General features: G+C 44.0%; 1 protein-coding gene, 1 long non-coding RNA gene and 1 other non-coding gene across 4 annotated transcripts; 2 read left to right on the forward strand and 1 right to left on the reverse strand.

The window, feature by feature from the left end:
* On the forward strand, positions 1 to 20676 carry UBAC1 (UBA domain containing 1). 2 transcript variants are annotated; one of them, XM_015279524.4, is made up of 10 exons: positions 1 to 306; positions 5893 to 6013; positions 7484 to 7557; positions 8817 to 8924; positions 9422 to 9539; positions 10229 to 10337; positions 11652 to 11883; positions 12976 to 13062; positions 13203 to 13341; positions 15601 to 20676. In XM_015279524.4, exons 1-10 carry the CDS (start codon positions 169 to 171, stop codon positions 15714 to 15716), a joined length of 1242 nt encoding a protein of 413 aa, XP_015135010.2. In that variant the 5' UTR covers positions 1 to 168; the 3' UTR covers positions 15717 to 20676. The 2 variants fall into 2 exon arrangements, with proteins under 2 accessions (XP_015135010.2, NP_001026645.1); NM_001031474.2 differs by having other exon boundaries at positions 9437 to 9539.
* MIR1465 (microRNA 1465) lies at positions 14509 to 14618 on the forward strand. The gene has a single exon (NR_035031.1). It is a non-coding gene; the product is annotated as a microRNA 1465 (primary transcript).
* On the reverse strand, positions 20293 to 23739 carry LOC101748045. Its single transcript, XR_001464557.4, has 2 exons — positions 23566 to 23739; positions 20293 to 22119 (listed from the first exon to the last, which is right to left on the reverse strand). It is a non-coding gene; the product is annotated as an uncharacterized LOC101748045 (long non-coding RNA).
* Positions 23740 to 24222: the final 483 nt, after the last annotated feature.

The raw sequence follows: 24222 nt of genomic DNA on the forward strand, positions 1-24222 counted from the left end.
GTCCCCTCAGCGCAGCGCCGGGCCCAGCCGTGCCGGCGACGCGGGGTCCTCGCAGCTCCCCCGGGCTCTCGGCCTCCCGGGGTCACCTTCATGGGCCGGCGGTAGCGCGGCGGGGCCCGGGGCCGTGCTGAGGCGTCGGCGGGGCGGGGAGGAGCGGGGCCGGCGGCGATGTTCGTGCAGGAGGAGAAGATCTTCGCGGGGAAGGTGCTGCGGCTGCAGGTGTGCACCATGGAGGGCGCCGAGTGGCTGGAGGAGGTCCCCGAGGACACCACGGTGGAGAAGCTGAAGGAGCGCTGCCTGAAGCACGTAAGGAGCGCCGATCGGGCCGAAATCGGAGCAAAAATCACGGCCTGGGAGGGGCGGGCGGGGCCTGCGCGGGGAGCGGCGTCGGGCAGCGCTGTGCGGGGCTGCGGGAGCGGCCTGGAGGCGGCAGAGGGACAGCGCAGAAGACAGAGAAAAGCGGCTTCTGGTGGCGTTCCGTCCGGAACCGCAGCCTGCTTTGTCTCCTTGCGTTGGAGAACGACCAGGGAGCGCAGTGCCGGTGGGGGGAATTTCCCCTTTTGGAAGAAGCGCCCGCAGCGGCCGGCCCTGTGTTGGAACAGCGGGTTTGGGTAGGGACACCGTGGGTCTGATGGCCTCCTGTGCTCAGAGCGGTGCGGTCTTAACGACTGTCTGCGAGGGAAAATGCTTGAAACGCACAGACAGCCTGTAAAAGTTGAGCCGGAAAATGCACGGGGACTCCATTACCACTTCTGTCTGTGGGGATGAAAGGTGAAAACAAATGGTTACAGAACTACTGGGCTGAATTTCGAGCGCTGTGTAAAGCTGTTGCTGATGCCAACCTTGGCTCTGCCTTCCTGGAGTCAGCACAAGGCGTCTGGCAGTTTGGGTCGCAAACTGCTGGGCGTGCTGCTGGGATTCGGGCAGCTTTCCGCCTGGGAAAGGGAAGAGCCTCTGCTCCCAGCCGGGTGTGCAATTTGTATCAATTGCTTTTGGTGGCTTTTGCCGTTGAAGGGCTACAAAAACGTTAAGAAATGTTCTGAGTAAAACAAAGTAACAGTGTGGGAAGCTGTGATATGCAACAACCTGAGCAGTGCGTGAAGAGAGAGAGTTGGGTGTCAGGATGGCCCGCAGCCCTGTTGCCCTCTGCTTTGTGCCTTCTGGTTGTTTGCTTCCAGCTGGAAGCCCTGGAAACTACAGCTCATAGTGCTCACTGTTCTTCTAGAGCCTTGGTCTCTGTAAGTGCTTCTTGATTTGGGGATGAGAACGGTTGCAAATGGGTTTGCTTTATTTGGGGTAGGTGTGATCCTTTCTGAGGCAAAATGAAGATGAGGATGCAATGCCCCCCGCGCTGTGACATTCCTGAAGGCAGTGCTCCTGTATTGTCCCTGTTCAGTGCAGCTGAAGGATTAGACAAAGGCGTAGGGCGGGGTAATGATTACATGCATATGTGCAGAGCTGAAAAGCCTTTAATTATCAGGAAACATAATTGAATAGATGCTTGCATTGCAGCGCAAGTCAGAGTGGAAGACAATTGATAACTTGGCAAGACATTTGATTTCATTCTCCCGGCTGCTTTGTGCTAATGGTATGGATTTGCATAACCATTATGGATAATATATAGTTTTATGGAGGGGATAAATAGAAATGGAAAAATCATGACTCCTGATCACGGGTGCGTTGGGATGAATCTTGATAGCACCTTGAGATAATTTATGCCGCCATCTCTCCTCAGATGCTGATTAGTGTATTCTCTGAAGTCCTTGAAACCACTCTTTCAGGAGGTGAAGGGAGGTAATATCCATTAGAATGCCTACTTTTGGATTAGGAAGGTGGGCGCTGTCCCTCTAGCATTTGAGTGCTGACTGATCTCTGTAGTGTCACTTTTGATGCATTTTTTTCTCTCACAACTAATGAGAGGCTTAGGCTGGGTTTTTGCTTTATCTGTTGACCTGTAACAATGTAGTGGTGGTTGTATGCCAGGAAACCGCTGCCTTCAGTAATACTGTCTAGTCTGTGAGTAAACACCTGACAGTGTTGTTTTCTTTCCTAGTTATTTCTGTATGCAAGTTTCACGACCAAAGCGTTCTCATGGAGCAGTGCCTTCCCTCTGTGCCAGGCTGAGGTCAGTGTGCAGTGCAGCTGGCAGGATCGAGCCCCACGCCTCCCCTGCAGCTTCCTTAAATCCACTGTTCATTTCAGAGCCAGAATTGAGAAAGCTCAGTTTAACTGTGGCAGCCCAAGCATAACTTATGTGTTTTCATGATCTGTAATTTTTGTGCCCAAAGCTGACACTTCAAGCACTGCTTTGGCTGAAGGCTCCATGGGAAGTCCTGGTTCTGACACTTCAGTTGGAGGAGAGCTGTAAGAACTGCTCCTTGCTGAGGCTTGCTTGTATTTCTGGTAGAAATTGCAGCCGTGCACTTGAGATGCACAAATGTGATCTGTGTGAGCTTTTAATGCTCCTGTGTTCTCTGTTCTCTTAAGCTGCCTCAGTGGCTTCCATGTGGGTTTTAAGGTGTGTTAAAGATTGTCCTAGGAACAGAGGCGTGAGGTGCTAACTGTCAGAGCACAAGGATGTGGGATGTTCCTGCCCCTCTGTAAGGTTTGCATCCTTGAGGGATGCAGTTTGTTTAAGCCACCCAAGCTTAGCAATAAGGAGTGGCAGTACTGTGCTCTGTTTTTTTGTTTTGTTTTAAAGCATCATAAATAAATGAAAATCTAAAAATAAACAACAAGCTTTGTGGTCTGTCAGGATTCCAAGCTCTGCAAATAGCATTTAGCATCACCAGGGCTTGCAAGTTCATCAGTTGCTCAAGCATCTGCAAAAATAGGTTTCTCACCTGTGTGGTAGAGCAGCCTGCTGTGAATTCCTGTGTTAAAAGGAAATGCAAATATTTATGCTGGAAGCAAAACCATAAGACAACAGATCCTCTCTTTGTGATCCTTCTGTAGGAAAAGATGCAGGAGAGCTCACCTTCCAGCACGCTGCACCTCTGCGTGGTGCCCGCAGGTGAGCCCTGGTGCCACAGCCACCTCCCTCTGAGCAGGGAGTTCTCTTCCTGTGGGTTAGCAGCACTCTGCTCTCTGGGAAGGGCGTTTTTTTTTTTCAGCTAGACTTCAAAGCTTTGCATGTGATACAGGAATGCTGTTTGTTGTCAGGTGTTCTCAGGAAGCAGGACTGTGCAGCGAGGTCTGATCGCTCCAGGTGCCCATTCCAGGTGGTTTGCTGAAAGCTCGCAGAGGCACTGCTGTGAAGACGGCCTTCCTGTTTCCAGGGCATGTTAAAGTAGGCAAAGATATGCTGAGTATTTCACGGAGCATTCCCTGTGATAGAGGTGCTGTTTACATTTGCCTTAATGTTTCATGCAGCTGTCACGCAGTGGTGAGAGGAATGGGAAATAAGAACAGGTGATTGCAGGACTTCTCTTTTAGAAGAGCTTTATTATGAATTCATGGAGTTGTAGGGACTCCAGTCTTTCACTTACACGTTGATGTCATTAGTAAATATTATGATTGCATACTCACAGTATGCACAGCTTTGTGTGCCAGGGAGGAAGTAGCTGTTAGGTACATGCAGCGTCCTTTGCTCCCCCCGTGCGGGTGCTTCCCAGCTCCCAGTTCTTCCTTTTTGGGCTCCGACTCCAAGGATCTGTAAAAATAGTATTTTGAGCTTGTTTGGAGAGACGTCCAACTGATGTACTCCTAGGTATAATTTATCAGATCGATTAGAGGAGTTACTCACAGTTACTTCTAAGCTTTAATGCATTGTTTGGCTTTTGTTCAGCAGTTAATATGCTAAAGGATTAGTAAGAAGCTACTGTTATGCAAAGCAGGACTCAAACGCTCTCACCTTAATCCTGCTGAGGCATCAGAGCAGCATGGAAGTTCAGGTGAGGAACTGAAGGTCTGTGTTGAAAACAAGTGTAACCTTTGGGGAAAGAGAAGAAGGAACTACCAAGTTCTCCAGCAGCTGCAGTCAGAGCAGAAAAAGAGATGATGGACTCCAAGGGGATTCCTTTGAAGGAGGCTGTATTATGACTAAATGCTACACTTGAAGCAAAGCATTGATGTCAGTGGGGTTTCTGGAAATGACTTCCTCACCTGAAGGGCGGGGGTGTTACACACGTGGTGGAAGTGGCTCAATAGAAATGTGCTCTGAAAGAGGTGTCATTGAGAGCTGTTTTCTGTGAGCAGAGGAGGTGAGGTCAGTATTAAGTGTCCTATTTTGTGGTGAGAGCAGCAGCATCCATTTCATGGTTTTAGTAGGTGGTTATTTTTAATTCTGCCTTTCTGGAATTGCAATCCATTATGCTTTGTTTTTTTTTTTTTCACCCAAACAAATTAGAAGTCTCTAGATGCACTGATGTAATGTTCTTGAAATCTATCGCAGTGGATCTGCAGCCATTCTTGTGTGAAGATGAGTCAGGTCAAGGTCTTCATGAGCTCTTCTTAATTTTCTGTTGCAGTACTAAAATACCACGAGATTTAAACCCTCCAGTAAGGCCGAGCTGGGGCACAAACGCTGGGGGATTTGTGCTTAATTACATAAACAGCATGGCATTTCAGCTTGTAGTTTTCTTAGGAGATCAGAATGCATTGTTGGTGGGATAACGTGGGTCCATCAGTCTCTTTGTCCCAGCAAAACTCCTGAGCTGTAGGCAGATGTGTGTTTGGTACTGGAGAACAGTTCTCTATATTCAAGTTTTTCTGCCAAGAAAAAGGAGAACTTTTTGTGCCTCGATGCATGAATATATCTCATGCTGCTTAATGTAGTTATAAAACAAATCTCTGATGATGCTCATATTGTAAGCTTTTGGGGATTCAAACTTGAATTTTTAGTGAATAAACGTACCATATGATTTAGAAATGTAATAGAAAATAGAGCACAGCATTAATATATGGAGAAGATTAGCATATGCTGATTTATAGTTGGGAAGAAAAGTTGTGAAACTTACTTCTGTTCAGTGCTTTCAGCAAGAAGCCAGGATAGGGCTCCAGCACCAAGGCTTTGCCTTCAATCTGCAACTCAAAATGAGGTGCAGAAACTGCTGCCTCCTTCCCAATTTAAGGTCAAGTACTCCAAACTCTCTGCTGCCAGTTGCTTGTTTAGTCTGACAGCGTGTGTAAATAATAATTACTAGATGAAGCAGAGTCTCTCTGTTCTGACACTAGCTACAAATGAGAAGTGCTGCATTATTATAGTCTCCTCTCTGCAAAAACACTGATAGTCACTGTGGATTTCCACTCCTGCTTCATGATGCTAGTTGTTACTCCTCAGCTTCCCATTGAGAGTGAGTGACCTTTGTGATCTGTTACAGAGCTGACACTGCAGGGCCTACAGCTCCATTCTCACTGTACTCACAGAGTCTCCATGGGCCTGAGTGTAGGACCAGGCACTCGGGGTTGGAATTGTGATGGAGATGTACTGTTCTGCAGCAGCATCGATCTGCTCACATAGATGGGCTGTGTGTGCCCTGGAAGGGCTCATTTGGAATGAGTGGGATGTAACATTAGGTCTTTGAAACTGACATTTTAAAGTAAGTTTTGTAGAGTATCATCATCAGTTAAAACTTAAATCAATAACTACATTTAACAGCACTGAGGAGGGAAAGCTAGAATCCTTCCTTAGTTGGTTATTCTTCCCAGCCAGGAGCTTGGATGTGCAAGCAGAAACCAATCCCATTACAGCTCTATTCATCCCTCAGTTTCTTTAATAATACACGTTATGTACACTTATACACCCCTGGTGTATTGTGCTGTTACTGAAGCTATTGGGAAGGTAGTAAATGGTGGCACAGTTTGCAGATGGAGAATCTTAAGTGTGAAGTGCAGTGATTCATGCAGTAGGTTTATTTCTGTCTTCTGATCTTCAGTATTTGTCTTCTGCAGTGTGTACCTGGGAGCTTGGAGGATCCAAAGACTGTGACACATCATAAGTTGATACATGCTACTTCTGAGAAGGTGCTAACAGACTCAAAAACAGTGTTGGAGGAAAACATTCAAGACAGAGGTAAGATTGTCCTTTTTATCCCACCAGCCTGGAAACGAGAAACTGAGTTCCAATTTGTGACTTTTTATTAGCAGCACTCTGCTTTGACGTGGGAAACCAACAAGGTGGCGAAAAGGGAAGAGACTTTTACTCCACTTCATGAGAATGTACAGTGAATGGTTTTCTCTCCTTAACTGTTCCTTTTAAGAGTCACACAGGATATAAAGAGTGTTCATTAAGTCAAAATGTTAAATTATTTTTCTCTCCTTTAAAGCAATGTTTAAACCCTCAAGGCAGCAGTTATCCTTCAGAATGATCCAAAAATAATTATCATGGCTTGAGAATTTCAAGAAAGACAGCCCAAAATGTCTGGGGCCTTTCTTGAGGTCTCCAGGTCAAGCAGAATGTTGCTTGCTGAGGTACATCTGAGTGTCACAGTTTACATCCCATTCAGTCCTTTCCAAGTGTAGGTCAGAATTCCCCACACTGTAGCATTACTGACTACAACAGAGTATGTGAGACACGTGTGAACTTTACAGATGTCAGGGATTAATGTGAAACAAAAGAAGGCCTAAAGATGAGAGCAGTCAGGATAGCTGGAGTCACTTTTTACTGGACAGCTTAAACTAATGGTCCCTTCTGGAGATAAAAGGCAGTGGTCCCGAAAGTGTGAGAAGCAGGGCTGCTGTAGAAGGGGATATTGCTTGAACCAGAAACTGCAGGGGTAGTATTCCTGTGCTTTTGCAGGAGTTCATACAGGTTGGAAAGCTGTTGCTGTGATCCCAAGCAATTTTGTCTTTCTCTTCAAAGGCAGTGTCACCTTTAGAGCAGGGCAGGAGCTGAGAGCTGCCACTTTAGGCAAGGGACAGCTTTTTTGCTGATTGGCGATATATTATTTCTAGGCGAGGCACCAGCTCCTAGAGAGCTTTGAATTGCAGTTTGTAGCCGCTAAGCAGTATTAAGCTGTCATACAAATGCCTCTTTACTCCTCCTTCCCCTGTAAAGTGTTCTACCTTTTTAAGTGCCCGGTTGCTGTCAGGGAGGCAGGATGGCAGCCAACAGCTGACTGCCACTGGCTGACTCCACTTGCTGCTGTGCGGGGCAGCCAAAAGTCAGCATGTGGATCTTTTCATGTTCTTGTCAGCTGGATAAGTGAGGGTTAACGGCCTTCACCAGCTGCTGTTCTTGGCTGTTCTGTGCCAACAAAACTTGTTGCACAAAGCATGATTTGTTTGTTTTTACCCTCTTAATGTGATAGACTAAAAATTGCGTGTCAGGCTCTGTCTGGCTGAAGGACTGCAGATGCTGCACCGGCCTGTTCTGGGCTCTAAGCAGTATGTCTGTGTCCGCCCTGAGAACCTATGTGTTAATAGCTGAGATGCTACAAGAGTAGAATTAGAATTAATAGAAAATTCATCTCTAGGAAAACTTGAGTTCATGACGTATCTCGCAGGAGCTGGTTTTGCATCATCAGTATCGTTCTCTTTTTAGATGTCTTGCTCTTAATAAAGAAGCGTGCACCACCTCCACTCCCCAAAATGGCAGATGTGTCCGCAGAGGAGAAAGTGAGTTTGAAAAGATTTCTTTAACTTGTCCAATTTGATTAACTGCTTTATTAATGAGCTACAGAAATATTGTTGCGGTGTATTCTTTGTGTAGAGACAAATACACCCAGTTTAACTGTAAGGTAACTACTTAATCCTTCCAAACTTTGAAGAATTATTTTACATTTCTTAACTTGGATTGTCAGAACATGTGCTGTGGAGTAAGACATGCAGATACACTCTGTGCAAGTGGTGTAGATTTCATATTTGAAAAAAGTATTTAGTAACTGTATAGCAAGTGCCTTGCTGCATCTCTTTTGAAAACTTCATAGAAATCTGTTAATCTGCTTGAGGCTGTGTTCTGTCTTTAGTAGTGTCTGGCTTATCACCCCCTAACGAGGTCTGGAGCGTTGTCCCCATGCTATTCTTGTTTGTTTGTTTTCTTTTTCTCAGAATGTAATTGTTACTGAGGGTCAATGATATGCAGGATGACACTCAGACACAAGTGGTACTGCAGTGGGTGTTACTGTGTAAACACTTTGAGCAATGCTTGTGCCTAACACTATGAATTCCTGGGTCTGTCTGCCTTCTCCTTGCACAGCTTTGTTTTTTCTTGCTTCCTGTAGGTATTGGTGTATGTCTCTGTATCCCTTCCTGTAGGTATTGGTGTATGTCTCTCTCTCCATTATGGTCTTGCTGTGCAGAATGTCACCATAAGAGCCTAAGATATAAGACTGTGAAATATTTGTTTGTACCCCTGCTATGTTTTGTCCCGGACTATTAGCATGTACTAAATATCAGAGGCACTGTATATCTCTGCATGATACTTGCAAGCAATAAAGCACTTCCAGTGTGAAGCATTTAAGTGTTAGTCTGTTCACAGTATTGATACATCTCTTGGCAAACCCTGGATTTGAAGAGAGTGTGCTCTGAGCAGACAGTATAGAGTATGGTCCTGGGAATTGAGGCCCTTCAACTTCTCTCCATGTTTGGCACATCACTTTTCTTCCTTATGCTGGAATTTCCCCACGTTTAAATAACAGAAATAGATACAAGGACTGAAAGTGGGGCAACCCAACAGGTCCTGTTTTGCTCTATAATTGCAAAATGACATTAGTGCTATTAATCCATTGTATTGCTAGGCTGCTGTTTCTTAGTTGCAAGTGACAGAGCACTGCTTGATGCCTTGGTAAAGAATATGAAACTGCTCTCAGCAATGCTATGTTCTTTGTTCTGTGGATAATGGGTTATGAAACCTGACCATGTTTCCCATCCTTCAGAGGAAACAAGAGCAGAAAGCTCCTGATAAGGATGCTATTCTCAAAGCAACTGCAAATCTGCCCTCTCGCAACGTAGATCGCACTGTGGCCCAGCACAACATGAGGGATGTAAGTATTCGACTTGACTTTAACTCACACACTAATATCCAAGTAGACTTTTATCTTATATAATCTTTTCTCTTCCATATGAATGCGGATAGGCTTTCTCTGTGAGAGAAATTGAAGTGTGTATAGTGCATATAAAAGTAGATAGTACAATCTGTGTGTAAACCCTAGGTTATTTAGTGATTATGAAATGCTGCACTAAATTATGATTTAAAATGTTTTATTTCTCCCTGGAAAAGCCTCAGTAAACTCTCTGAAGATCTGGCAAACATGCAGTTCAGTTTCGATCTTGAATAGTTCACATTTTCACAATGTTTTCTCTGCCATGGCTTTGAAGAGACATTAGTCATAAATTTTGACTTCAGTAGTCGACTGCTGTCTGTGATACTTCCAGCTGTGTCTTCAACAGTGTGGGGGCTACTTTTTCTCTTCTGATATTAACAGCTTCTCTATTAATATTTAATGATATCTGGTAACCTCCTATCTAAATGTTTTGACAGTTTCCTTTTTTGCAGTTCCAGACAGAGCTCCGGAAGATCTTAGTTTCCCTCATTGAAGTTGCACAGAAATTGCTAGCACTGAACCCAGATGCAGTTGAACTATTTAAGAAGGCAAACGGTATGAACATATGTTTGTAGTTACTAGTTCAATCCCAGTAACTTATTTTCTTACACAGCAGAAGAGTAGACTTGCAGAATTAAGTCCAAACTTCAATGTAGTAGCAGAGCTACTGATGACTTTGTGGCAAAGATTTCAACTTGTGGTGTAGGATTTATAAAACTAGGGGATTCATAAGGTCCCTTTGGGATAGATGAAATGTTCCTTTTAAAAATAAAATCATCAGCAGTGGAATAACTAGAGAACTTTGCAAGAGTTGGTAAAGAATAGTTGGAAATGTATGAGGAAACAGTAAAATGGGGAGAAATTGGAGCTGTTGATTCCGTCTGTGGGGAGATACCCTTGAGATCTGCTAGGACTGGATCCAGATTACTTTCTGGATTATTGATAAACTTGAGTGAATCTCCCATATACTTAATTATGTGGACATATAGTCATGAGAGTTTGCTGTCTGTTGTTTGAGATCTTGAATGCATCTGGAATAAGTCTTTGTCCTGGAAGAATCTGTCTGAGCCTGATCAAGCTGAGTACAGCAAATTAAACGATGAGGTAGCAAATTCTGGCCGGAAACAAAGGCAGGGATGGAAGAGAAGAATGGGGTTTGAACTTAACACATGCCATTCCATTGAGAAAGGATTTTATTTTAGCTTGAAGTTAGTCTCAACATTGTTTTGTTTGTGTATGTGTAGCCATGCTGGATGAGGATGAGGAAGACAGAGTGGATGAGATAGCTCTGCGGCAACTTACAGAAATGGGGTTTCCAGAGAGCAGAGCTGTCAAAGCCCTTCGATTAAATCAGTAAGTGTACTTGGCATGCTGCCTGTAAATTACTTGGTATGGTTAAAAAAAGCAACTTCTTTTTTTTTTTTTTTTTTTTTTGAGGGAAATCTCCTTATGTGGGTCACCTAGAACTAGCAAAAAGCATTGGCTCAAGGAAGAATGCTGCCTCAGGCAACCTGCAGGTGCAGCTGGTGCAGGAAAGGGGAAGCTATGTTGTACTTGCTCTGGAAAGAAGTCAGTCTGCAGTTCCCAGGGCTGTCAAGCTCTCACTGTTTTCAAGTATTAAACTCACATCTTCTGCTCTAAAATTTTACAGTGGAAAAAAAAGCAAGCTAAGCCCATCCAGACTGGTTTGTCAACTGTAGCAAAATACTTTATGCTGATCTTTTAAATAAAGCATTCCAAAAATATTACAAAGCCCAGATAGCAACTGTAGAGAAATAGGAGGTAATATAGTTCGTCTTGTGCCATAAAAAGAAACAGTTGTGCTGCCTCAATTCTGAGATGGGTTTCTTATGTTATTCACAAAAATGTCTAATGATATCAAATCCACATAATAGTCCTTTTTCCAGTAGCTTTCCTGTGGTCTTTGAAGGACTTTCTCCCTCAATATCCTCCATCTTTCATGTCGTAACTGAAAAGCCAAATAGGCAAGGGCTTCCCTTTCGTTTTTTAGAACATCTAATTACTTTGTGGTCGAATGAAATTGCACGTTCAGTTGCTCTGTTATCTTTGCTTCCTATGAATTCATTGAGAAGGCATGTGCTGGATCTCCCATGATCTCTTAGCTTGAGCACTTGCAGTCAGTTGCCTGTGTTAAATTTTGTTCTCGCTCAAGGCATATAGTGCATGTGTAATGTTTGTCCCACTCTTTCTTCCACTGTTAATGGCATTCCTTTATCACTAGATGTCTGAGATAGATCTCCCTAAGATGCAAAGGAATAGCTTCTCTCTGAGATGTAATTCCATTTGGAACGTGCTTTGCAGTTTTGTCAGCAGTTGCAAATAGTCATTGTATGTTTGTTGTGAAATAGAGCTGATGATGTGGAGAATAAGATGACTCCCTGTGAAGTGGCCTTTAAAACCTGAGTTACAACTGTCCAGGTTGGACTTCACTCCTCTGTCATCCTGACTTCAGAGGTTATTGTGTGGCCCTGAGTGAGTGTAGAATTAAAGTGCTTCAACATTTGTTCCAATACTTTGTGTGACTATTCAGATAGTAATTAATCAGCTAGTCAAGATACCATAGGAATAAATACAAAGCAAAAATGTGTGCAGTGCTGCTGTATATCTGGAGTGTTCCTCATCCCTTTGTTTTGATTTTCTTTTCAGTATGTCAGTGACACAGGCCATGGAGTGGTTGATAGAACATGCAGATGACCCTGCAGTGGATGCTCCACTGCCAGGTCAGACTCCATCCGAAGCTGCAGCTGAAGCTGGTGCATCCTCTGCTGAAGCAACTGCAGGTCCAAGTTCAGAAGCAGGTGGGGAAGAAGCCAAAGATGAGCTGACTGAAATATTTAAGAAGATACGAAGGAAAAGAGAGTTTCGCCCAGACCCACGGGTGTGTACTGCTTATCTCACTGTTCCTTAACATTGAAAGGGACCATGTGGACACCATGGAATCCAAATAAATGTTTAGTTGATAACGAAGTGGAGCATATGTTTGGATGTATATTGTGCTGACTTGACAGTATTTTAGGGGAAGTCTTTAAGGGCTGCTTAAATTCAGGTTGCTGAAAGGGATATTCCCCAATTAATGCACTGCTGTCTCAGATAACAGCATCTAAATTACTGACACTTACTTTGCACCTGAAAATTAACTGATACGCTTGATATAAATTGCCAGACTCCTGGCATTGCTTTTTATGACTGTGATGAAGGTCCATCTGCTGTAGAGACGGACAGAAAAGCATTATTGTATTTCAGGGACAAGGAAAAGTATCACCAGCAGATAAGTCTATAAGTCTTGCATCAACTGCAGAAACTATCCTTCTTTGATACCATTATATTAGCTGAAATGAGAAGATGTGCTGCTATTGCACTGTAAACTCACCAGGAAGTGCTCTTTAGAATCCACCACTTGGCTTTTATAAACAGGTGTTTTTTGTGATTTAAGTCAAAAGCTGCAAATATTGTATCTAATGACCTGGGCACAATTTCTAAGTGATGAAGCATTCTTATAGCATTATCCGGGTACACTTGTGGAAATATATAATGCATACTAGCAACATAATAAAGCCAGGAAGTGAAATTAAATCTAGTGAATAAAGCTACAAATGGACAAGGTCTTGGAGCTTCTGGAGCTCGATCTGTCAGTGAGACATCAACAAAAGCTTTGTGATGTGAGAGAAGTTTAAAAAATATTTCAGTCTTGCTCTTTCCCACGCCAGGTGCTTGTTCTTTGTCTCATATTCATCTTTCATTACTGAAGATAGGAACTACCTTCAGTCTTGCTTTTACTATTTATTTCACTTCCCATGGCAAAGACATTTTGAATGTACAGTATTTGAAAACCTTGTAGCAAAGTTTTCTTAGTGGTCTACAAATGGAAACAATTCAGCTTTTACCCTACAGAAAGCTCCCATGCAGAAGGTGAAACATTTGGTTGTTCTCATTTGTTTTAAACACTTATTAATCTGTGCAAATCTTATAGGCTGTCATCGCCCTAATGGAGATGGGATTTGATGAAAAAGAAGTGGTAGATGCACTCAGAGTAAACAACAACCAGCAAAATGCAGCTGTGAGTACGGTGTCATTTCTTTTCCTTCTTGCTGTAGTAGTCTGTTCAGCTGGTTATTTTCATTGTAGAATTGGTTGATCTTGCTACTGGGGATGAAGTGACCAATCATGAAATCTGTTGTGCTTGATGATTTCTTTCAGTGTGAATGGCTGCTGGGAGACAGAAAGCCTTCTCCAGAGGACTTAGATAAGGGAATTGACACAAACAGCCCTCTCTTCCAAGCCATCTTAGAAAACCCAGTAGTACAGTTAGGGTTAACCAACCCTAAAACTCTACTAGGTAAGTCCTGATTGGGTTCCCGCTAAATATATTCCATCTCTGACATTCCTAGCAAATAAGAACAGAGACAGGATGTTAACAACACATACTATGAAGTGAGTGCAGCGCTGTACCTTTTTTCTGACTATCAGCAGCTTATTTCATTTTGCAACTCAGCTATAACCTGAACAGAGCTTGGGATGTCCCAGAAATGATGCTAATTTCTTAGGCTACTGATTCATACTTGCTGAACTCAGAACTTTAATAGCTGCTGGCTGCAATGCTTTTGTGGTTTTAGGAGACCTTTTGTGTGCTCCCTTTGGCCGTGAAAAACAAAAAAAAAAAGGAATGTCTATTTAGAACCCTGATGACTTTACAGAAAAATCAAGGCTGTCTCCTGCTGTACAGCTTACTGTGTGTTTTGCTCAGATCACTGGAATGGAAGATAATTGGTGTAACCAAACAAGAAGTCAGAGCTAAGGCTTTGCCTATCAAAATTCAGATAGCGCTTGTGAAAATATGTTTTCCCCTTCTTGAGTATATGTGATAAAGTCTGTGTTCTTGTTCAAAAATGCTGTGACCACAGCAAGCACTCAACTGATAAAACCGATGGTGAAATGCAGATCTCTTATGCATTGGCCTCTGGTGCTGGAGGACAATGTGGAAGAATGACAATAACTGCGTTGTATATGTAAAATTTTGCATTTAGTGTTTGGCTTCAGACTTTATTCAAAACTTTGAGATACTTTGGCATGAAGGGTGTATACATGGCTTTTTCAGAAGAGCTTTTTAAGATGCTACTTTAAATGTAATTAGGAGTGTTTGCAAGACTTTAAATAATTCAAGAGCAGAACCTTCCCACTCTCATTTCTGAACAAATGGTCTCCTTATTTCCAAAGACAGTTTCACACTGCAGCTCAGAGTATAAATAGAAAATGAAATGTCATTATATGTGCTTGTAAAGCTTGGATGAACACCAGAGAATATATTCGTAATGATACATAAGCAAATTGCTTATGTCATAGATTTTAACAATAAATGTTTGTATTTAATTAGATACCTAAGGAATGTTGATAAATGTTTAGTTCTAAGCTCTTGAGTCTGTGTAAAAGAAGACAGTTGAAGTGGTGGAAGGTGAGATCTGTACGTTATTCTGGGCTTTGCTGCAAGCACGCAGCGTGACCTTGTGCAAGGTGTTAATGATGAGCCTTTCAGAGGTGCTGGGTGCTTATGGCTCCCACGAAGGTCACTTAGAGCTTTGTACACTAACACTCCTGGAAAGGTTCTGGCTGGCACCCTGTTGCTGGACTGCCAGACTCTTCTAACACTGACCTTTTGGTGACTTCTGAATAGGTCAGATATGCAACTGCTTTTTTTCTGTCCTGTTCCGTAATGACCGCTCCAAATGTCCACTAGTGTGGCACAGTGTCTGTCATAGAGGTTGTGAATTACTGCCTGGATCATTCTTTTGCCAAATTTGTGACTTAGCTCTTGCAGTAAATGTCTAGTTCCTTCAAAATAAAGAGAAAAGGGGAAACTAGCATGTAAAAAAGAAAACAAAGCCAAACTAACTTAGTGTAAAGACAGCTGTGCATAGAAAGAAATTAAAAAAAATTCTTCTGCCCAAATGTCCCCATTCTAAGATGGATATTCAGAACCCAATTGATTGGTGTGTTAACTGCTACTGCAGCCCGTGTGGATGTAAACAGAGAAAACCTTCCCAGCCCTCTGTGAATATAGTACTGGAGGCTACTCAGTCTCCTCAGTATCAGTGGCCAGAAGAAGCCACTCTGCAAACTTGGAAGAGCCCTATGCCTAAGGAGTGACTGAGGCACAGTCTCTGACATGTAGGCAGCAACCTCCATTTCTCCTGGGCTGTGTCAGTCTGAAGAACGTTATTACACTGAGTGCAAAACTGCTCTGTAATGGAAAAGTTCTGTCTGTAGACTTTTGCAGAGTGTTTAGCTCTTCAAACCCATGTCACTGAGATTATGTAAGATGGACTGTAATCCAGACTGAGTATTTAATCAGCCTCTGCCTGTGATAAATTTAATGCTGAGCAGTGAGGAAAGCATAACAGCATGTAGCATCCCAATCTGGAGATGTAGGAGAACAAATGGTAACCGTGTGATGGATTCTCACCGTTTTGAGGGGCTGCTTGCCCACTGCCTTGGATAAACTGTAAGTATTTCTAACTTTCCTGTTGTTGAAGCATCCCAAACACTGAAGCATGTGCTGCTAAAAGACCAATAATGTACAACGATTTCCTTCTCTTGGCAGCCTTCGAAGATATGCTTGAAAACCCCTTGAACAGCACTCAGTGGATGAATGATCCAGAAACTGGGCCTGTCATGCTACAGATCTCTCGAATCTTCCAGACACTGAATCGCACATAGAGGGGAATGCCAGACCACTGTGCCACTTCCTGCTGTCCCTTGTGTCACCTTCTCAATGGGGAGGGTGCATGGATTGTTTGGGGAGGGGGGAGGGATGCTGTCTGAGTAGGGGTCTCATGTGAGAGCTTATGTAGTTATGGCCAACTGAAGTTAATTGCCTTGTGAATTTAGTGTTAGTGGAAGAGGTTTGAAGACTTGTATATGTTTTCAGGTGTTAGGTTAAAAATAAAGTATATCAAAAATAGGAAAAGGTTTTGTGAAAACAATTAAGAATCTGCTTGTCAGAAAGAAATATGATATTGCTTGATAAAAAAAAAAGGCCTGTGACAGTAGTTTTCTAGCCAGTTTTACTAGCATCTGGCTAGTGTTTACAAAAGGTCACTGACCACTAGCATAGGATATTAATCATCTCCATGCAGTATTAATTTATGGCTATATCAAATTATAAAATGCTTTTAAAAATTGATTCTTAGGAAATATTTTTTAAAAGTCCAAATATTGGGAGAGCAAGCACATTTCTATCCAGACTTGTTCGTCTTGCATTATGATTCAAACAGAATAATTCGTAGATGGAATTCATTTAATAAATAGCATTACTTTTTCCTATTTATTTTCTGCGTTAGTGTTCTTCCAGTCCAATGGTAGGTACACTTCTCAGAGATTGTCAGCTATGTTAAAGATGCAGTATCTCTTTCATGGCAGGACTTGTTACACCAACACTTGGATTCTCCAGTAGGCTGCAGTTCCTAAGTTTATCCTATGCCATATCTTAGTGCAAGGAGGATATCTTCAAATGGTGTTTGTTTTTCCATATTTATGTGCACGGTTTTGCAGAGGGGAACTTGTGTTGTTGACTGTTTCAAACTGTTTACAAAAAAGCAATTCATTTGCATGGGTTTTCCCCAAATGGTGACCTGCAAAGAAGCAGAAACACTTTGGGTTTTTTATTTTTTTTAACATATTCAAAAGCACGCTCAGAATTAATTACTTTGGATAGAAGTGGTTATCCTTGAAGCTTTTACTTTGGAAATACCAAGGAAGTCAGGCTATGTCACTCCTAGTTTTGTTGGAAGACTGACTGGAGATTTCAGACAGGTGCCGTGAGCTTTTAAGAAAAGAACTGGTGAATGTTCAGCTTCTTTCTTGTGATTGGGCCATGCAGGCTTTTGTTTTCAAGGCAGTGAAACACAGCTGACATCTGTCACAATCCCTGCTGCACCTTGTGTTTCGTAGCCTTTTTTCTGTTTGAAAGGTGTCTGTCAGATAGATCCCAAATAGCTCTGCCAAGTTCCTTTCTAAGTGTATGTTTTACACAGTTGTGTTTTTGTTTCAAAAAGGAAAATGCTACAAGATGCAACCTGAAACCCTATGACAAGTTTTAGCCTGAACTTGGCACCTCGTCTGTGCTATTGTGCAGTCGAGGCACTGAAGTTGCCAATTTCTCATAATTAATACGAAGGGTGGGGAAACAAAACAGCATGAGATTTTATCTTGACTTACTATCCCAGGATTTTTTTTTAATTTGTTATCTGTAGTTTCATGTTAAGTTTTACAGTTCACAGCTGCTGAAATATTTACTTTTGTGTTTAGAAATTCCAGGGTTTATAGAGGTGTTTGTTCGGATTGGTTGTTCCAACACCCAGCTGCTCCTGGGACTGCCTGCTGCCACTGGCAAGGCAGTGTGGGTGATGAATTTGAGCAGGCTCTCCAGTTTTCACGTGGTTGAAGCTGAATGCTGTCTGACCTCCTTCACAGGAGCAGAGTGGCTCCTCCTAAGCATGAAGATTCTGCTACTTGTGTGTTTCTGCAGTGTGGTATTGGCAGGATCTGCTACTGAACTTGTTCTCTCTGCGTCGGATTGGTAAGAGCGGTAAAAGTTATCAGAGTTGCCTCCCTTGGAATGCCAGAACAGAGTCAGGGCCACTGCTGGCTTATAAGGAAAAATAGTATGAGTAAAACAAGGCATGCATGTGTAATAGATGAAGATAAGGATGCTGAGGTTCAACAACATAACCTAGTGATGTAGCAGCAATTAAAAACTGTACAGATAAAGGAATACTGCATCTTTAAAACGCATGAAGGCTTGAGAATATGTGGTTGTTTCTGGCTTTGCTTATTTCAGAGCTCAAAGCTTATGTAGCTGAAGTGTCGGAGAGATTAAGGTTCCAGTGGCCAGTCTCTGAAAGAGGCCAGAACGTAGGAGGTGTGATGTTTGCAGCAAGGCTAAAGAGTTGAACTAAATGAAACCAAAACTGCCCTTAAGGTTGAACAAACCCTTTGAGGAGCTGATCAAGACACCAGTATTGTTCTGTGGGTATGAATCAGCAGCAGACTTACGGAGCTGTGTGTCCCTGTGACACCTGGGTGTATTGTTGCTTGATTAGTTACCAGTGGGAGGATGGATGCTAAGTTCGTTATGCTTGCAGAAGCGTTGATTTATCCCAATCTTTACAAAACCTGCAAAAATCTTGAATGATCACTGCTTTTAGTCAGAACATGTGTAGGCAGGTCTCCAGGCCAGAGGAGTCTGTGTTAAGAGTGCTTCCTGGGCACAAACCTTCCTGTTCCATGGCTAAAGGTTAAAAGGCTGATGGATCTGCTCTGTAAGCAAGTGAGAGGTCCATAAGCATATTGGAATATAAGTTTTTCTTTTAATAAATAAGTTAATTTTGTGAAGAACTACTCCTGGGAGTAAGGGTTTACAAGTTCAGGTCCTATGCTTGCATCTCTGGTGTTCACGTTGTAACTAGTAAAGATATGCCATGTGTAAGTGTCTCATAACATGGCCAAAGGAGCGTTGGAAGCCTGTGAAATCAAGAAGTAAGGAAATGAAACAGTAGGTGGTTCTTACAATGCAGTGTCTATTCCTTACAACTCTTCTAGCTCTTTGCCCTATCCATTGATCAAGACAATCTTCTGTCTTTTGATATTACGTGACTTTGAAAGCTAGCTAGCTATTTATTTAAATATATATAATTTATGATTTTTGTCATCAAAACACTGATATTTTTAATAGAAATGTACTATATGGAAGTTTGTTCTCAGGGCTTTGTGTTTATACTCAACGGGGGGTGCACTTAAAGGGATGTATTTGGAAGAAATTCCAGTGGCCACTTTGCAGCTTGGACCTTGGTTAGTTGTGACCTATGAGACTGAGATAGCTTAATGCTCCTGTTAAACCTCTAGGTGCAATCCAAAGAAAATGCCATTCTTTTCTCTCCGTGTGAGCAGTGGCATGAGTCTTCCTTTCAGATTGCTGCGTCACTGTATGGAAATGGCCACACCAGATTATCCATCCCTTTCACAGTTTGATCTTTACCACCATTTCAGGGACACCTCTGTTCTCCATGCAGCTGGAAAATAATCTTGCACTGTTTCCAAAGCAGTCATCACTGCACTCGTGCTCTTCTGGGAAAGTGCAAGGTTCGCTCCTGCAAGAGCTCTGAAAGCTGCAGCTAATTGCTTGGTTTGGGCTGTCCCAGATGTGTCCCAGAACCCTGACCCCCATTGCTCTCCTCGCTCTCCTGGAACCAACTTGTCTTTCAGAGATTGATGTTCATATCCAAGATACTTGGGTGCTTATGGAAATCCTTTGTAGTTGAGACTGTTAGTTTGTTTGACATTGCGATTCACAGCTGAGGACCTCGAATATGTTCTGCAAGCATTGCACCAAACGAATGTACTGTAACACTGTCAGCAAATGTTGCCTGTAGCGGAGATATGGAGGTTCCCAGTGACTTCAGCAGCAGTTTTCTTGAAATACAGTGAGTGTTTCATCCAAAGTTATCCCCCGTTTTTCTACTTTCAGTAAGTAGCATTTTTATTAACTGGCAGAATAGCAGCACTTGGAGCTGGGTCTTTCCATCCAGTTGTAAGTCATTATGCTTTAAGGCATAAGCAGACCACTGACTGTGCCCTCTCCTCTGGGACAATTGTTTTGCTGTCAGAATTAGGACAGTCAGTGAACTTGGCCAGGAGGGCGGCCCCAGTGCTCCTGCAGAGGAAAGAGCAAGCAGTGTACATTGTGTCTATGTGAACGTGTCCTCATGGCGGTTGTTCTCACTTGCATCCTGATATCCAGGTACAACAACAGGGGGTTTAAGGGCCTCTTTCCCTAGATTTAAAGATCTTCAATGCAGATCCTGTTTGCAGCATGTGAACTTCAATAAATATAGATGCATTGAATTCTTTCTGAATTTAGGTATGGTTTTATATCATGTTCTGGGGAGAGGGAAGAAATTGAATCATGTTTTAAACGGAGCCCCACAAAACGAAGTGTCTTTGCAGTGGGTAACAGAGGCCTGTAGAGATCTTTAATTTGCAGATTTTTATTGTAATTTAACAACCTGTACAAGAATGTGATTTGCCATTCAGCACTTACCACAGAGTAGCACCAGTAAAACTATACTGCGAGGTACTGACTTCAGCGTTTTTCATTTCACCTGTGTATGAAATCATGAGGTATGGCATATGATAATTTTTATATGAAGCTGACACTGGTGTGTGGCATGCACAGCTGTTTCTAAGATGTAACATTACTTTTATGAAGCTTAACTAGGGCGGACATCACTGAGCCTGTGGAATTCAGGGTTCATTCTGGACACGCTGATGTGGGTCACTGACTTCTCCCTGGCTGGGGAGCCCAGCAGCAGGCTTTGCTTCAATACAGAGCCCTTCAGGCAGCAAGTAAGAAGTGCTACTGACTTGTTTTTCTTCTAAACATTTGCTGTTGTCTATTGAAATATTTTCCTAGAGGTTATTGAGGTCATTAGCTAAGCCAGACCTGTTCAGATTGGAACAGTTATGTACCTTTAGCATGTGGAGAAGTCATACCCATGAGCAAGACTAGAATGAATGCTGAGTCTTTAAGCCTGCTCACACATACACACTAAAGACACTGATGTTATGTGTGCTGTAAATTTATATTATAACTTAAAAATAAAGGTTTTTTGATTTATTACAAGGTGTTCTGAAACATGATTTGTAGGAGTAGCAAAGATTTCTGAACTATTTGGATTCAGTTTTCCTTGTACATGCAGACTGCTGGAGCTGTTTCTCAGGAAATAAGGTCCTTTGATAGCTTGATATATAATATCAATTATTGATATATAATATCAATAATAATCGATATATATTATCAATATATTATCAATAGATAATATAATAAATCTTGACTGGCAAAAGGTGATACAATTGCTGTTTTTGCATCCAGAAACCGTTTCTCCTTTGCCCAGGACAATGTTGCATTGGTAGGTTTCACTGTAGGAGCTGTGTGAGACAGGATTTGGTGCTCCCCTGTGATGGACTGATGCTGCTTAAGAGGGATTTACCTTGAATGTCATTGAAGAAAAGGCTTCCAATTCATCAGTCTTCAACAGGGGAACCCTCATTAAGGAAAACAGCTTGAGCAAATAGCAGCTGTCAGTGCAGTGGGATGCAGCACACGGCTAAACCAAAATGCTCCAGCTTGTGCCAGTGCTGCTGCTGGCTCTCTGGCACCATGCTGGGAAGCACCTGCAAGCCGTGCCCACGTGTGTGCAGTTGCCTTGGAGGCAATTGAGTAAGAGTGTAAATGCGTGAGGTTTTACTCTGAAGAATAGGTGGGGTTATTAGCATTTTTACACAACGTTCAGAGCAAGGAAGGGGACCAGCCAGCAGCTGGTTGGTTTAGCACATGTTGCAGCTGCTGGTGAGGCATTCAGAGTAATTTTCATTGCATCCTGTGAAAGGTGGGGGGTTAGAGCACAAGACATCCGAGTGCTCGTTATTCCATGCAGGTTTCTGAATGCAGTGTTATTAATTGCAGGTGCTCTCTTGGTGCCACGTGGCCCAGAGCTGAAATTCCCTTCACTGCACGAATCAGCAGGAGGCTGAGGACAGCTCAAAGGGCAGCTCTCCATAACTTCAAGTTAAAACAAAAACAAATAAAACACTGCAAACAGCCCAGGGTATATCATTAGATAATGGTACTTCAGCACCTGAACAGGTACAGCAGGTCTAGGCAGAAATCCACGCCTTAAAAAATGAAGAAGTGCCTGCCATGTCAGCGACAGGACAGCTGGTAATGGCACGGTGTTTGTCAGTGCTGGACACCTGCCATGCTCAGCACACAGAGGTGCTGCTGGCGTTCTTCAGCAGTGATGCAGGGAAGGGCTCACCGCTGCCCTGCCCCCCATGTCACCTCCTGCTGCCATCAGAGACAAAATCTGTGCTGCAGGGGGTGGGATGGGTAAGTACAGGCTGTGCTCAGCTGTAGGAATTCATCTTTGTTGGTAACATCTTGCCTTATCATCACCAACAGTTGGTGTGGTAAGAGGTGTTCCAGTTTTCTCGGTGAGTGGTCAGTAGAGCTGCTCCTGTGTTCTGCCTTTTTCCTTCCATGTACTCTCTCTTCTCCCATGACCTAAAGATCGACAGTAGCATTAATCCTTAAGAAAGAGCAGAGCAGTATAGGTCTACATGACTGCCTCCTCTAACGTATCTCTTGTGCTGGGCTCCAGCAGGAGCAGAAGGAACGGCAGATGCTTTCGCTGTGAGCTCTGATGGCCTGGCAGCTCAACACGAGGGATGCACAGGATGCAGCCCAGTCACTTGCTCTGCACTGATCTTGCTGTTTTGTGATCTTTCTGTAAGAGGGGAATTGGCCAAAAGAAGCAGCAGAAGTTGCAGAGGATGCAAGACATGCACTTGTGAGCTGAACTGCAGCTTCTGGGATTTGCTCCTGGAAAGTGGCTTGGAAAGGGCAGGTCCCTGGCATGTGTGTGAGCAGGACAGCAGTGGTGGTAGGCTGCCAGGGAGGGTGACCTGAGCAGAGCTGGCTGTAGCCCTATCTGGTGTCACTAGGAATCCTGTCCCTTGCGGGGGGAGGAGCATCCAGTAACTTGAGCTGTGCTGGACCACATCAGCTGCACTAAAATAACCCTGGAGAGGTGACCAGCACTCAGACCTGGGCTGTGCGCTCAGTGTGCAGCTGGGCAGCCGGTGCCCAGGTGGCAGGGCTGGCTGCAATGGCTCTGAGTGCTTGGCTCAGCCCTGGGGTCCTGCAGCCTGGGCACCCTGCTGGGTTTCCTATGACTGCCATAGGGAAGTTGTAATCCTCAGATGGGTTTTGTGGAACCCAGCGAGTGTGATGCCATCAGGCATTGCACAATGTGCTGGTTGGGCTGGTTGGGTGCGAGGGCCCTGCGGCCGTGCCGGCCTCGTGCTCTGCAAGCACAGCTCGGAGGTGTGGGTTGTTCTGGGTGTGCTGTGCAGGTACCTCCTGAAAATATTCATGGATGAGGTGTAGTGCTTATGCATGATGTGGTTTCTTGGCTTTTGTGAGCTGTAGCTTGGGCATAACCCACACTTAGGTTCAGATGAGCTTCTGTGCCCTCCGAGGAAGGGCCACTCTGCAGGGAATCCGGGCCCGGCAGTCTCACAGCTCCCACACACCCAGGATTTGGCTGGATTACTCAGCTTCTTGTTGCTGCGTGCATGGGAATAGCACAGCCCGTGGTGCCATGCCACAGCTACCAGCTGCATGCCCCCGTGTGCAGCCTCTGCGCTCCATCTCCTTGCATGAAGCTGTGAGGGTTTGGGACATCTCCCTGCACCTCTTGGCACTGAGGACTTGATTACTGCTCTGTTCCCTTGCAGTACCTGCAGATGCAGGCTGCCACCCCTCTGTGCAACATGCTAAAGGAAAACAATTTGGGCCCTTCTAAATTCTCCTTACAAGGCCAGCAGGCACTATTTCCGAGCAGCTGGCTCTCCACTGCAGCAGGCCCCTTCCGTCTGCGTTTTCCCCTCTAGACAAGCTTGTTGCCAGGCTGCATGCGATGAATCACGGCCTTCTTTCTGCACTTACCTTGGTGCGCAGCAGCGCTCGCCTTCCTCCCATGCTCCCACTCATGAACACGCACTAAGGAGAGGGGAAAAAACACAAAGCTCCATGAGATCCATGCCCTGTGCCACCCTCCTGCGTCCCTGCCCTGCACAGGCAGCACTCGTGGCTGTAGAATTCCCAGTGCCATCACTTCCCGAGCCCATGAGGTCTCCCACAATGTATTTATAGCTCACTGTGCTGGAAATATCCTCGTGGTGTCCTATTCCCTGCCCTGGGTTGGTGCCAGCGGGACAGGCTGAGCCCCCCGAGCAGCACTGGGGCAGGGGCTCACTGCTGCCCTCGGGGTGTTGGTTCCTTGCTGATAGCTCACAGGGCTGTGCCATTGCCAGGGTCAGTCAGCGAGTAGGGCTCACGCAGGACTTTGTTCTCACTAGAAATATTTCTTTGTGTCCTATCAGGGTAGATCTTATGAAGGCTGTAAGGGAGAGATAACAAAGCATTGGTGCTGTATTGCATAATGAATCCCTGCAGAGTGCAGAGACTGCCAAAATGCTCCAAAAAAGTGTCCAGATGTGGGGAGTTTGGTGGTGGTGATGCCTAAACAAGCTTACATCTGTGCAGGGGTGACTCTTCTCACTGTTTATCAGCAGCTTCCAAACAAGGCCTCTTCAGGGCTCC

The sequence above is a fragment of the Gallus gallus genome, chromosome 17, assembly GCF_016699485.2.
Source record: "Gallus gallus isolate bGalGal1 chromosome 17, bGalGal1.mat.broiler.GRCg7b, whole genome shotgun sequence".
Classification (NCBI taxonomy): Eukaryota; Metazoa; Chordata; class Aves; order Galliformes; family Phasianidae; genus Gallus; species Gallus gallus.